The sequence below is a fragment of the Aegilops tauschii genome, chromosome 3 (genome assembly GCF_002575655.3).
Source record: "Aegilops tauschii subsp. strangulata cultivar AL8/78 chromosome 3, Aet v6.0, whole genome shotgun sequence".
Classification (NCBI taxonomy): domain Eukaryota; kingdom Viridiplantae; phylum Streptophyta; class Magnoliopsida; order Poales; family Poaceae; genus Aegilops; species Aegilops tauschii.
In genome coordinates, this window is record NC_053037.3 from 287381223 (window position 1) to 287396949 (window position 15727).

The following is a 15727-nucleotide window of genomic DNA, read 5'->3' on the forward strand; positions in this document are numbered from 1 at the left end:
CGAAAATGGCCGGGTAGTTCCCAATACTTTCCATGCTAGATACATCATAGGCGGTTCCCAAACATAAAATAAAGTGTATTCCTTTTTCCACCATTCTTTTACAATCCATGGCTAGCCGTATCCACGGGTGCCTTCCATACCAACACATTCCAAGGAATTTATTATTTGACAACATAAACTAAATTTCTTTTTCATTTGGGGACTTGGCATCCCTATTACCGCCACACTATCGTGCAATGAAAAGTGAATACACACTCATCTTGAGAATAACACATCTAGCATGAAAAAATATTGGCCACCCCTTGCCGCTTCATGAGCAGTACATGCACACAAAAAGGACATTCATTTTGAAAAATAGAGTTGGCACATACAAATTTACTTAGAACGGCACCGAAATACCGCATATAGGTAGGTATGGTGGACTCATATGGCATAACTGGTTTAAGGATTTTGGATGCACAAGTAGTATTCCCACTTAGTGCAAGGAAATGCTAGCAAATAGATTGAGAAGCAACCAACCAAGAAACGAAAATTCTCATAAACGAGCATTAAGCATAACTAACACCAAATAATGCACCACAAGTGGGATCTAATTTCATAGCATAACTATTGACTTTCGTGCTTGCATAGGGAATCACAAACCTTAACACCAATATTCTTACTAAAGCATAATTACTCACCAACATGACTCATATATTACTATCGTCATATCTCAAAACTATTACAAAGAATCAAGTTTATTTTGTCCAATAATCTTCATGAAAGTTTTTATTACATCCCTCTTGAATCTATCACTTTGGGACTAATTTCATATATTGCAATTGCTTTTGACAAGCTCAAACAAATTTAAGTGAAGAACATGAGCATAAAAAATTTCATCTCTAAAAATAATATAAATGAAGCATGAGAGAACTTCTTCAAAGATTTACTAACTCTAAAGTTAATCTAAGTGAAGCATGAGAGTATTTCTTCAAAAATTAAAGCACCACCGTGCTAAAAAATATATAAGTGAAGCACTAGAGCAATTCCATAGCTCAAAAAAATTAAGTGAAGCACATAGAGCAATTCTAACAAATCATAGCATAATTGTGGCTCTCTCAAATAGGTGTGTCCAGCAAGGATGATTGCGACAAACTAAAAAGCAAAACAAGCAAAGACTCATATAATACAAGACGCTCCAAGCAAAACTGATGATATGTGACGAATAAAAATATAGCTCCAAGTAAAATTACCGATGGTTGTTAGAAGAAAGAGGGGATGCCTTCCGGGGCATCCCCAAGCTTAGTTGCTTGGTCTCCTTGAATATTACCTTGGGGTGCCATGGGCATCCCCAAGCTTAGGCTCTTTTCACTCTTTATTCTTTCATCCATCGTGATCTCACCCAAAACTTGAAAACTTCAATCAGACAAAACTTAACAAAACCATCGTGAGATCCGTTAGTATAATAAAGTAAATCACCACTATAAGTACTGTTGAAAATTGATGTCTACTATGCAACCTTCTTCTTGTAGACTCGTATTGGGCCTCCAAGCGGAGAGTTTTGTAGGACAGTAGCAAATTTCCCTCAAGTGGATGACCTAAGGTTTATCAATCCGTGGGAGGCGTAGGATGAAGATGGTCTCTCTCAAACAACCCTGCAACCAAATAACAAAGAGTCTCTACTGTCCCCAACACACCCAATACAATGGTAAATTGTATAGGTGCCCTAGTTCGGCGAAGAGATGGTGATACAAGTGCAATATGGATTGTAGATATAGGTTTTTGTAATCTGAAAATATAAAAATAGCAAGGTAACTAGTAACAAAAGTGAGCAAAAACGGTATTGCAATGCTTCGAAACGGTATTGCAATGCTTCGAAACAAGGCCTAGGGTTCATACTTTCACTAGTGCAAGTTCTCTCAACAATGATAACATAATTAGATCATATAACAATCCCTCAACTTCCAACAAAGAGTCACTCCAAAGTCACTAGTAGCGGAGAATAAACGAAGAGATTATTGTAGGGTACGAAACTACCTCAAAGTTATTCTTTCTCATAGATCTATTGGGATATTCCTATAAGTGTCACAAACAGCCCTAGAGTTCGTACTAAAATAACACCTTACGACACACATCAACCAAAACCCTAATGCCACCTAGATACTCCAATGTCACCACAAGTATCCGCGGGTTTGATTATACGATATGCATCACACAATCTCAGATTCATCTATTTAAACCAATACAAAGAACTTCAAAGAGTGCCCCAAAGTTTCTATCGGAGAGTCAAGACAAAAACGTGTGCCAACCCCTATGCATGAGTTCACATGGTCACAGAACACGCAAGTTGATCACCAAAACATACATCAAGTAGATCACGTGAATATCCCATTGTCACCACATATAAGCACATGTAAGACATACATCAAGTGCTCTCGAATCCTTAAAGACTCAGTCTGATAAGATAACTTCAAAGGGAAAACTCAATCCATTACAAGAAAGTAGAGGGGAAGAAACATAATAAGATCCAACTATAATAGCAAAGCTCGCGGTACATTAAGATCATGCCAAATCAAGAACACGAGAGAGAGAGAGCGAGAGATCAAACACACAGCTACTTGTACATACCCTCAGCCCCGAGGGAGAACTACTCCCTCCTCGTCATGGAGAGCGCTGGGGTAATGAAGATGGCCACCGGTGATGGTTTCCCCCTCCGGCAGGGTGCCGAAATGGGCTCCCGATTGGTTTTTGGTGGCTACAGAGGCTTGCGGCAGCGGAACTCCCGATCTAGGTTTATTTCTGGGGGTTTCTATATTTATAGGAATTTTTGGCGTCGAGAACAAGTTAGGAGGGTCCACGAGGAGCCCACAAGGACAGAGGGCGCTGGGGGGGGTGTAGGGCGCGCCCTCCACCCTTGTGGAGGCCTCGTGGCTCTTCTGGCCCAACTCTTTTGCTTCGGGGGCTTCTTCTGGTCCATAAAAAAACACCGTAAATTTTCAGCTCATTTGGACTCCGTTTGATATTCATTTTCTGTGAAACTCAAAAACAAGGAAAAAACAGAAACTGGCACTGGGCTCTAGGTTAATAGGTTAGTCCCAAAAATTATATAAAATAGCATATAAATGCATATAAAACATCCAAGATAGATAATATAATAGCATGGAACAATAAAAAATTATAGATACGTTGGAGACGTATCACAAACCCATTCATATTTTATTATTACATTATACCTACTATATTATAACCTTTTCATGGCTTATACCCCCCAATACAATCCATCGATTCATCAAAATAAGCACACAATGCAACGAAAACAGAATCTGTAAAAAATAGAACAGTCTGTAGTAATCTGGCTCTAACCATACTTCTCTAACTCCAAAAAATTATGAAAAATTAGAGCAACGTAGGCAATTTGTATATCAAACTTCTGTAAAAAAATCATAATTTTATCACGCTTCTATGATTTTTAACAATTCTAATACTGGGTGCAAAAGTTTCTGTTTTTCAACAAGATCAAATCAACTATCACCCAACATGATCCCAAAGGCTTTACTTGGCACAAAAACTAATTAAAACATAAAAACACAATCATAACAGTAGCATAATTGTGCAAACACTCAAGAACAGAAAGAAAAAGACAAAGTTAAATTTTATTCATTGGGTTGCCTCCCAACAAGTGCTATCGTTTTATGCCCCTAGCTAGGCATAATGCATAGATTCAAGTATTGTCATCTTTGGTTTTGCCCCATAGGTTTCCCTCATGATTGATTCATATGGTGGCTTAATTCTTGTTCTAGGGAAGTGTTTTCTAGGAATTGAAATCTCTAATTCCAACTTTTCTTCTAAAGCTTCCATCATCGCTTCTACAATATGTTTAGTAAAAGCTTTATTTTGTTCATAGGCATTTGGTGAATTTATCATGGATTGCAACAAAGAAATACATTCAATCAAAGAGCAACTATCATAATTAAATTGTTTGTAATCCAACAGAGTAGGCACACCACTAGTTAAAGTTTTGACCTCTCCAAACCCACTTTTATCAAAATTTTCAACAAGATTTTCACCCTCCGAATTATGAGGACGCCTTCTAGCTAAAGTTGACTCTTCTTCAGTCCTATTTTCATCAAGTTTAATATACTAAACAAGGAATCAATAGAAGAAACACCAATCATTTTAAGATCTTCATCATTGTTATGAAAGCAATCGGTAGAAAACGCTCTTTCTAAAAATTCTCTTTTAGCTCCAAGCATAGCGGTTCTTTTCTTACTTTCATCCATAGAAACATATAAAGCTTTAATTGATTCATTGACATCAACCTTAGGTGGAAAATTTTAATCTTGAGATTTTCTACATCATGGAAAATTCTATCAACGATTCTAGACATATCATCAATTTTATTCAACTTCTCTTCTATCCTAGTATTGAAAACTTTTTTAGCATTGATAAATTATTTAATATTACTCTCAATATCAGAAGGGTTCCTATTATTACTATAAGAAGAATTACCATAGGAATTGCCATAATTATTAGGGGAATTTCCAGGAAAAGGCCTAGGATTAAAATTACCTCTATAAGCATTGTTATTAAAATTGTTTCGCGAGACAAAATTCACATCTACGGAATCACTATTTTGCTCAATCAAAATAGACAAAGGCACATCATTAAGATCAATAAGAGCGTTTTTACTAGCAACCAATTTCATAAGAGTATCAACTTTTTCACTCAAAGTACTAATTTCTTCAACCGAATTAACTTTTTTACTAGTACGTGCTCTTTCGGTATGCCATGGTGAATAATTTGTCATAATATTATCTAGCAATTTAGTAACTTCACCCAAAGTAATCTGCATAAAAGTACCACCCGCGGCAGAATCTAAAAGATTTCTAGAGACAAAATTCAATCTCGCATAAAAAATTGTATGATCATCCAAAGATTTAAACCATGAGTAGGACAATTTCTTAGCATCAATTTCATTCTTTCCCAAGATTGTGCAACATGTTCATGCTCAATTCTGCAAAGTTAGAAACAAGCAAAAAAAACAACTAGCACTGGGCACTAAGTTAGTAGGTTAGTCCCAAAACAATGATATAAAGTTGCTTGTAAGTGTATATAAAACATCCAAGATTGATACTATAATTCCATGGAACAACAAAAAATTATAGATACGTTGGAGACATATCAATGCACAAGCATTGCCGTTGCTCGATCGAAGATCTTTAGTTTTCACCCTAGAGAAAGTTCGAGTTCACCCCAAAACAATGCCTTCAACAAGGCCATCGCAAGGTACAACCAATCAAGGCCAGACCTTGGGATTTCACCCTGGGAATCGAACTCGGTACTTGAGACCAGGTACAACCAATCTATCATCTGTGAAGCCAACTTTGAGGGCACACATCCAACCTTAGAATCTAATTTCAGATCAACGAGCTCTGCATGAAAGGTAGTTTGTTTGCTTGCCCAACCGTCTTGCCGATCGATTTCATCAACCATCTCTTCACTATTCTTAATTCTCACACACTCACCCTTCCAATTATCAAATGATAACAATGCTACCTCTTGCTCTAGACCCCAAAAAATGCTCTCCCCAACATTCCTCATGACCCTCTCCCCCATGCTCTGTATTTCCCGTGGATCAGTCTCTGCAAATTCAACCTCCCATTTCATAATTTTATCTCTCGCTATGTCTCGCACGCTACCATCAACTAGCTTCGCTTTAGGCGGAAAGAATTCAACAGTGAATTCGAAGGTCCGAGCACCATCACCCATGTTTATCAATGGCAGGCACTGTGAGGCAGCGGAAGCAGACGAGACACACATCACATAGGTTGGAAAGGGTGATCATTACCTGGTCGACGTTGTCTCTCGCGGCTCCATCTCGTTCAGCCCAATGCCGCCGCCACTCCCCCACCCCACCCACCTCCACAATCTGGACCCCGTGGAAAACAAAGGCTCATTTAGTCAGATCTAACTCGAGACGGAGGGGAACAGGTCTAGGGTGCCGAATGCACTCACCACATACGCCGTCGCGACCGTGAACGAAAGCTCCGCCGCCAAAACAAAAGCCCCGCCGCCGCCGACGCCGGCGAGAATGAAGAAGAGAGCAGCAACCAGAAGCACGGGAGCAGCACAGGTTGAGTTAGGCGGGAATCGTTAACCTCGATGCACTGCCAAGTGGGACCCACCACCAGATGCATTGATCACTTTGACCCCCTGTTTTTAACTTAACTGCACTCCCTGTTGACGACCGTTCTCGTGTTTTAACCACCTGGTTGTGTAGGGACTATTATTGCCATGTAAGACGTCGCACGTGAGCTATTTATGTCAATTACGTTGCATTCTTTCCAATTAGCATCAAAAACATCGCACATGAGCTATTTACCCGTCTTTGACAGGTCGATGCCGGCGACGACAATGTCCAAGGGCGTCATTTCCCTTTTGAAGGCGTCTTTGTGGGTTGTAGGCTGTTGGTGGTCGAGATGGAGTTGGCCGGTATCGATTTTTAGTTGTTGGGGTTTCTAGACGGTTGTCCCTTAATCAAACATGAGACATGGAGTAAGCAATGCAAACTATTTGAAAACAAGTATTTTGAAAACAAATGTGTGGTGTTATGGTTTTCGATCTAGTTCCTACTATAAATCAGTCATTTTTGTTCCTCTCTTAATGAAATCGCCTTCCAAGTCAAAAGAGAAAAAAAAGCGTACATACCCCTTTCTAATCAATTTCTAGCGGCAGCATACATGCTGAACGTGCTCTAGGAGCAATATGTCAAAAAGACCAAAAATCGAAGTAACACGGGTCAAAGAAAGAGAAAGATTGAAGTACTTGACCAGCAAGCAGCCGTGCAACTTTCATTTGTGACGGATTCCTTCGATGCTACCTTTTTGGAACTAACTTTTTTGAAAACAGCTTCAGATTTCGTGCTGGGCGGCACGGCCGCACAGGTGGTCCGACCAATACTTGGGGGTACCGAAGGGCCACACCCGATTTTCCGGTCAACATGGAATTAAGCCTGGAATATTTGTGGAAATCTAGAGCTGATCGGGGGCATGCATGTAAAGGTTATTTACTTATTCACTAAAATAGCGCGCTGCCGTCAAGTCAAAGGCATGAATGCGTGCCGGAAAGAGTTAGATTTTGACATTTTGTAATGCAATAGCTCATTAGGTACTTAGAGCTAGGAAGACGCATGGTACTTTCACTGATTATAAATGTCTGCACTTTCGCTTTCAGTATCGTATATAATGATCGTATTGTGGATTCTTCAATATAGAAATCCCGTGGAATAATATGGTTCTTCGGTATCATATAAGTTTTCTTCTTTGCAAGGACTCGTAAACAAGCATCGAGGACAATGACCTTATTGTCTCACACCTGCATGTCCTTCGTCGCCCTTTCTTCATGTCTCGTCATCTTCTTGTCGTTCATTAAGTGCTTACTTTTATATGTTGACGATTTTCTTTTGCGGTAGAAATATGCCGATGGGGCTAATATATACTGAAACTAAATCAAATTATAAACTCCAAGATAAACTTATAATTATCTTTCTGTAAGTTTCATGAAATCATCAATGGTTTTAGATTAGTCCTCAATAAAAAAATATAAACCTCTTAGAAATTAATTTTTATTTTACGGACACTTAGAAATTAATCTAAACAAATGAGTTAACGGACAAAGGGCAAAGATGATGCTCATATCCCCTTAAAGATCGGTGCAACACAAACGTACACTCAAGGACATGATATATAGTTGCTCTTAGGAGATGGCATAAAAGCATCTCTAGCCCTTCCCGTAAACTTTATCTTCTTAAATGATTGCCTAATATTTTACTCATAAAAAAAAGCCTTTTGCACCTAGCATTTCTTCCAAATTCCTCGTCATTGCCGAAGTCAATGTCTCGTCATTGTGGGCGCCCCTCCTAGTCCACGACATCGGCTTGCCGTCAGAGTCGAGGTCTGCGAACATCGTCTCTCAGACCCTTTCTGCCGCTGACAACGTCGTGCGTTTTGACGGTGACCTTGTACTCGGAATCCACTGACGCCTCAATGTTTAGGTGCTCCTCCACCTCTTTGTGATCGACAAGGATGGCGGTGGCGCACTAAGCTGCGAGTTGCGACTCGATGGCATGGCTCTCCACCTACTCCACAAGCACTAATTCAGAAACAAGAACTCAGGGTTCCACCGACGCTCCTCAACGATTAGAGCTTCTCGGCCGTCGATCGTGTTCCTGATGCGATTCCAGCCATCGGATCTCGGGCTCGGCTCACGTGGGGCGTCGAATATTTACAAGATCGTTGTGAGCCGTCGGATAAAATTCGAATGGCAATAAAATGTAAATACCATGCCCCCACCAGGGCATTTCGGTCATTTCACGTAGTGGGGGTATAAAAGGGGGGCGCTCCTGTCCTGTGGCGGAGACCTAGCCGCCTCCTCCTCTCTCCCTTCCTCCCGCAGCCGCCTCCCTCCCTCCCCTCCCGCGCGCCTCCTCTCCTCCCACCCACATCGCCGCCACCCACCTCCCCGCGCCGTCGGATCCACCGCAACAAAGCCCCCGCCCCCCCCCCCCCCCCCCCCCCCCCAAGATGATGAGCAGCAGCGGAGGGAGGACGAGGAGCACGACGGCAGCGGCAGCGGGGAGGAGCAGCAGCAGGGCAAGGCGGCGCAACAGCAGGGCAATGCGTCTCCTCTCCTCCGACCACGCCGCCATGTTGCGCGACGGCGAGTGGGCGCCCGCCCTCCCCGTCCGCGAGCTCGTCCCCGGGCATGGTGGCGGCTTCCGAGCCCTCCTGCTCCGACCCCACAGAGTGCTCGAGTCTGGAGGGGCAGCAGACGGTGGTGGGCGCTTGCGCCGCCGCCATCTCCTTCGTCCTGCCCGCCCGACCCCCGACGCTCACTTCCCCGGCGTCGTCGCCGTCGTCCGCAACCACCGCCACCGCGCCCCCACCCTCTCCCCATCGCTGCAGGCCCCCACCTTCTCCCAATCCCCTCACCCTTCTCTCCTGTGGCCAGTGGATTCGCCCCTCGCGGGATCGATTCCTCCGAGCCAGCGGTCTGCAGGGCCGGACGGGAGCGGCACGGCCCTCATCGGTGCGTCGGTGGCGACGGTCCTGCGGGTCGAGGCTGACCCCCAACGGCGCTGGCGCTGCGTCAAGCCGGCGCGTGCTTCTGCTCGCGGGACAACGTGGTTAAGCGGCGACGAGATGCTCGTCCATCTCCTCCTCACCGACCAAATCGCCGAGGATTCCTCATCCACCGACGCGCCCAAGGTGAGGAAAGATCCCGCCTCCCGAACACTTTTCGAATTCGCGTCCATTATCGGTTCCTGCTCGTGCGCCTTGCCGATTCCCTTGAGATTTTGACGCCCCTGCAATGCATTCTCTTTCTCGCGGTTCGTATTGGGGTTCCACAATGATATCTCGTGATGGGGTTGGCTCGTGCGCTCGTCAAATTCCCAACGGTAACATGCAGATTGGGTTGGATTCAAAGCCCTTCTTGGATAAAAAATTCTTTGTAAAGCACATCATCTTGGTCGATTTGTTGATAATAGGGTAGGGGATCACTTGTTCATGGCAGGATTAGGCACTGGCGTTGTCTCCTGTTTCACATATGATTGGTTTGCTATCTTGTGTGATTGCAAGTTTTCGTTGCTTTTAGAAGTAATGGTGTGCCAAATAGATAGCTTGGTACTGGCTAAGCAGCCTAGCCGCGGTGGGTGCATGACTAGAGCACTACTGGCTGGCATCATAAAATTCTTTGCTATGCTGATTCATAAAGTTATTTGCTTTGTTCTGGAACTGCAAGTTAATTCATCCATCCATGGCTGATGCATACCGTGAGTGAACCAAACAGCTACCTTATTCATTCCTAAAAAGTCTGCCACCTTGTTGGTCTTGCAGGAGCGGATCAGCAACGCCACTATAGCAGCCCAGCACAGCCGCCGAGCCAGGGCCGGCCTACTTAACCCAACAGCTTTGCTGGGCCGCTTCATGTCTCAAGCCGCGGCAGAGGGGGAGATCCAGGTGGAGCGCGCCATCTCCATCGCCGCGACTCGCCCTCCTGTCTGCGTCTCCCCGCCCCTTCTCCTCTAGCTGGAGGAGCACGAGCCAAGGCGTGTGCCTCCAATTCTGCAATGCGCCTAACGGCTATCTCTGCAGCATTCCATTCGATCGTCCGTCCGATCGAATCCCTTGCTCCAGCCGTTAGGTACCAGCAGCATTCCATTGGTTTATTTTATGTATAATAGTGTGATTAAACAGTGAGGTGTATGCAGATCTATAACAGTATATGATACTTTTGATTGTAGTATAGGTAATCAGGCCTTTTTGATGCATATATCTAGCTCCAATTGGTTATGTGGTTTCTCTAATTATTCCAAATTAACTGAATTAATGTGACCTTGTTTAAAATTTTAATCGAGAGTAAACATTCAGAGACCTAATTAGGATTGATTAAACTGCTCTTATAGGATATATGTTTGTTACTTCCTTTACATGTTGTTCTTATCTGCTCTTGTGATTAACTACATGATTATGTCATGTGTACCCACATATTATGCTTTTCTTTTTTAATATTGAATCTTGGAGAAAGTTCTATAGGTAGAGTAGGCTAATTTTGTTTTCCATGTGCTGTATAGGATACTATGGTTAAAGATTGTTCTGATATATATTGATGTTGCTGATTATCAAAATCAATGGATGTTATCTAGAGTGCTTCTCATTCAGATTTGATGTACTATGTCCTCCAGCTTATATTAGATGATTTCTTTCCACGGTTTTTGCTAATTATGGATATGTATCTAATAATCTTATTTTGGCATAGACAAATTACTCACCTAGCATTTCTTCTGTTGCAACTCTATCTTTTTGTTTACATGGTTACTGCACTATTGAAGTAGTTGTATTTGTTAGAGTTATAATATAAGTCATGTACCCCTTTGTATTTATCCCGTTGTATAAGGGGTTTCCTGCATATGTTCCACACCTGTACATGTATATATATCGGCCTATGGCCTCATGGGAACATAAGTTGCTTATTCCTAACATGGTATTAGAGCTAGGTCAACTTTTTTTGCACGTTGCAACTCGTGCTGTTGATCCACCTCGTGCCGTTAGCCTCGTCTGTGGTCGCCGCTGGCTCTCCGTGCCTGCTCCTCTCCCCCTGCAGGTCAACGCCAGGACGGCGTGATCCCTAGTCCCGCCCGCTCACTGCTGGATCGACAGGACCGGGCTGACCCGTGCCGCACTCGCGTCCTCACAGGATTCCAGTCGCCGCCCGATCGAGCTGTTCCTCTGTTGCCGATCTCCGCCGCACTCGCGTCTTCACCGGATCCCAGTCGCCGCCCTCGCTGGATTCCGCTGCCGATCTCCGCTGCTCGCTGGTTCTAGTCAGCCGCCCGCCCGATCTGCTGATTCCCTAGTTGCTCTGCTCAGTGTTGCCGGCGTCCCGTCCGACTGTGCTCTCGATCTGGCCGCTGGGCTCGATCTGTTGTTCTCCAGCCGGATCAAGCTCTCTCGTCAGATTCTGTAAAAAAAAAGAGCAAAAACATGTCTGCTGCATCGGGCTATGTTGCTGTCCCTCGCTGTCCGGTGATCTTCGATGGTACTAACTACACCGAGTTCGCTGGCTTCATGCGCATTCACATGCGTGGCATCCGTCTCTGGGGTGTTCTTTCTGGCGAGGTCTGCTCTCCGCCACGTCCGGTTCCTCCGGTGGCCCCTACTCCGCCGACTCCACTGGTTCTTCCTACGGATGCTAATCAGGCCGCCAAGGATGCGGCTCAGCTTGCAGATGAGGCTGCTGATCGTGCCTATGATGAGAGGGTTTTGGCTTATGAGGAGGCTCTTCAGACGTATCATGGTGCTTTGTCTGTTTACACCCAGTGGCTTGATGATGATGCTCGTGCTGCAGCTGTTCTCACTGCTAGTGTTCTGCCTCAGTTTGCTTCTGAGTTTCTGGGTCTTCCTACTGTCTTTCAGATGTGGACCTGTCTTCGTCAGCGCTATGAGCCCTCTGGTGATGCCTTATACCTTTCTGTGGTTCGTCAGGAGCATGCTCTTCAGCAGGGTGACTCTACTGTTGATGACTTTTATGCACAGAGTTCTGCTATCTGGCGCCAGCTTGATTCTCTCCGCAGTGCTGGTTGTCGTACTTGCCCCTGCTGCCAGGCTGTCCAGGCCAATTTGGAGTTTCATCGCGTCTACGAGTTCCTGTCTCGGCTCCGTAAGGAGTTTGAGCCCCGGCGTGCTCAGTTGTTTGCTCGTGGCCGTATTTCTCTCATGGAGGCGCTTTCAGAGATTCGTGCTGAGGAGACTCGCTTACGTGGTGCTGATTTGCTGGAGGTTCCCTCTGTGCTCGCTACTCGGGCTTCTTCCACTCCACCTGCTGCACCGCCCCATTCTCGCTCGAGTGCTCCGCCGCTCTTGCCCACTCCTTCTGGAGGCTCAGGTCGTCCCCGTCCACATTGTGACTACTGCAACAATGATGGTCATATTGAGTCCCAGTGCTACACAAAGCGGAAACACCTGCGCAAGGCGCGATCCTCCTCCTCAGGGACTTCGTCATCTCCCTCGACAGCTTCAGCCATTGCTTTGACTGAGCAGGATATTCTGAGACTTAAGCGTCTGCTCGCGGCTTCAGGTTCTTCCTCGACGGGTACTGCTGGTTCTGTGACCGATGCTTCCCGCACTGAGCACCCGCCCTCTACACAGTCAGGTACATCCCCATGGGTTCTGGACTCTGGAGCTTCTTTTCATATGTCTTCTCATTCTTCCGCTTTGTCCTCTCTTTGATCGCTGTATTCTCTTGTTCATGTCTTCACTGCTGATGGTACTCCACTTTCTGTTGCTAGTAGAGGCCATCTTTCCACTCCTTATTCTGTTCCTGATGTTGCTCATGTTCCTCGACTTACCATGAATCTGTTTTCTGCCGGTCAACTTACTGATTCTGGTTGTCGTGTCATCCTTGACGTTGACTCTTGTTCTGTCCAGGATCGTCGCACGCACACTCTGGTTGGGGCTGGTCCTCGCCGCCGTGATTCTCAGGGTCTTTGGGAGTTGGACTGGCTTCATGTTCCTTCCGCTGCCACCACCATCGCCAGTCCCTTCGCTGCCGTCGCCTCTGTTACTGGTTCCTTCAAGCAGTGGCATCATCGACTTGGTCATCTGTGTGGTTCTCGGTTATCGTCTTTAGTTCGTCGAAGTCTTCTGGGGTCTGTCTCAGGAGATGTCTCTTTAGAGATCAGGGTTGTCGTCTTGGTAAGCAGATTCAGTTACCATATTCACATAGTGAGTCAGTGTCTAAGCGTCCTTTTGATTTAGTCCATTCTGATGTATGGGGTCCGGCTCCTTTCGCTTCGAAAGGGGGTCATAAATGCTATATTATTTTCATCGATGATTTTTCTCGTTACACATGGCTTTATTTCATGACTTCTCGTAGTGAGGTGTTGTCTATTTATAAGCGTTTTGATGCCATGGTTCATACTCAGTTCTCTTCACCCATTCGTGTTTTTCGTGCTGACTCCGCTGGCGAGTATCTCTAAGATGTTGCGTGGTGTCCTTGCTGAGCAGGGTACTCTTGCCCAGTTCTCTTGTCCTAGTGCTCATGCTCAGAATGGCGTGTCTAAGCGCAAGCATCGTCACCTTCTTGAGACGGCTCGTGCGATGATGATCGCCGCCTCTCTTCCGCCTCATTTTTGGGCCGAGGCTATCTCCACTTCTGCCTATCTCATCAACCTTCAGCCGTCCGCTGCTTTGCAGGGTGGTGTTCCTTTTGAGCATCTTTTTGGTCGTTCTCCCGATTATTCGATGCTTCGCTTGTTTGGTTGTGTTTGCTATGTTCTTCTTGCCCCTCGCGAACGCACCAAACTGACCGCTCAGTCTGTTGAGTGTGTCTTCTTAGGCTACAGTGATGAACATAAGGGCTATCGTTGTTGGGATCCTATCGGTCGTCGGATGCGTATCTCTCGAGACGTGACTTTTGATGAGTCTCGTCCTTTCTACCCACGTCCATCTTCCTCGATTTTTTCAGTGGAGGATATCTCTTTCCTCACTTTTCCTGACTCACCTATCACCCCCGTCGCGCCTGTGCCTATTCGTTCCATTCCCTTTGCTTCTCCACCCCTCGTCGATTTGCAGCCACCATCTTCCCCGGTCTCCTCACCTAGCATGTCACCGGATTCTACACCTTCATCTCCGGTGACTTCTTCGTCGCCACCCCCCGATTCTACCTTGGCGATTCCTCCTTCTATTGTTCCATCTTTTCCTCAGCATTACACTCGTCGTTCACGACCTGTGGATGCTTCCTTGGATGAGTCGTCCTCTTCCTCTCAGCCTACTTATGGCTTGCGTTCTCGTCCTCGTCCGCCTGTTGATCGCTTTGAATTTCCCATCGCTAGTGTTGCTGTTCTTGAGCCGACTTCTTACCGTCAGGCTGTTGTTCATCCTGAATGGCAGTTTGCGATGGCAGAGGAGATTGCTGCTCTTGAACGCACTGGTACCTGGGATCTTGTTTCTCTTCCTCCCGGAGTCCGTCCCATCACTTGTAAGTGGGTCTACAAGGTTAAGACTCGCTCCGATGGTTCTCTTGAGCGTCACAAAGCTCGTCTCGTGGCTCGTGGTTTTCAGCAGGAGCATGGTCGTGATTATGACGAGACTTTTGCTCCTGTGGCCCATATGACCAATATTCGTACACTTCTTGCCGTTGCCTCTGCACGCCACTGGTCTATATCTCAGCTTGATGCTAAGAATGCTTTTCTTAATGGTGAGCCGCGTGAGGAGGTGTACATGCAGCCACCACCTGGGTATTCTGTTCCTGATGGCATGGTATGTCGTCTTCGTCGCTCTCTCTATGGCCTTAAGCAAGCCCCTCACGCCTGGTTTGAGCGTTTTGCCTCTGTGGTCACTACTGCTGGTTTTTCAGCCAGTGCTCATGATCCAGCATTGTTTATTCACCTTTCTCCTCGTGGCTGGACTCTTCTTCTTCTCTATGTTGATGACATGGTAATCACTGGGGATGACCCCGAGTATATTGCCTTTGTCAAGGCCCGTCTTAGTGAGCAGTTTCTTATGTCTGATCTTGGACCTCTTCGCTACTTTCTTGGGATTGAAGTCTCTTCTACCTCTGATGGCTTTTTTATATCCCAGGAAAAGTATATCCAGGATCTTCTTGCTCGTGCTGCTCTTACTGACGAGCGCATTGTTGAGACTCCTATGGAGCTCAATGTTCACCTCCGTGCTACTGATGGTGATCCTCTCCCTGACCCGACGCGTTATCGTCATCTCGTTGGCAGTCTTGTCTATCTAGCTGTCACTCGTCCGGACATCTCCTATCCGGTTCATATTCTGAGTCAGTTCGTCTCTGCTCCCACATCGGTTCACTATGGCCTCTTTCCATTTGACCTGCCTTGGTTGACCAGAGCCCAGAAACAACATTTTGTGCAGTATACTTTGATCTCTCTATAAATGCTTGATGCTTTGCCTCTTTGAAATAAAACTTGTATGCCATGCTAGCATGTACGTGCTATTTCTTAGGATTCTTGGGAGCATTTAGGGTTAATTCCTCGAGATATTGGATCACTATTTCCGCTGTTTAAAGTTTGGTTATGGCTCTGATTGTTTGTATATCATGATGGCCTTCCCAGGAGATGTAGTTCTGAATATCCTACTGCTCTATGGATCTATTATTGCAAGAACTGTATAATGATATGCGGTAAGCTGCTTCATACTGTTGGGAATCGTAGCATAATTTTAAA

The 15727-nt window shown here is 45.4% G+C and overlaps 1 protein-coding gene and 1 pseudogene across 1 annotated transcript; both read left to right on the forward strand.

The window, feature by feature from the left end:
• Nucleotides 1-8392: 8392 nt before the first annotated feature.
• Nucleotides 8393-10417, forward strand: LOC109761895 (uncharacterized). The gene is made up of 2 exons (XM_020320703.4): nt 8393-9245; nt 9876-10417. Exons 1-2 carry the CDS (start codon nt 8562-8564, stop codon nt 10065-10067), a joined length of 876 nt encoding a protein of 291 aa, XP_020176292.1. The 5' UTR covers nt 8393-8561; the 3' UTR covers nt 10068-10417.
• A 1121-nt stretch (nt 10418-11538) lies between these two features.
• LOC141020983 (uncharacterized) lies at nt 11539-12648 on the forward strand (annotated as a pseudogene).
• The last annotated feature ends 3079 nt before the right edge of the window (nt 12649-15727 follow it).

Coding starts and splice junctions, on each gene's coding strand:
- LOC109761895 (XM_020320703.4), top strand. CDS start 8,562: ATGATGAGCAGCAGCGGAGGGAGGACGAGGAGCACGACGGCAGCGGCA. Junction 9,246..9,875: donor CATCCACCGACGCGCCCAAG/GTGAGGAAAGAT, acceptor TTGGTCTTGCAG/GAGCGGATCAGCAACGCCAC.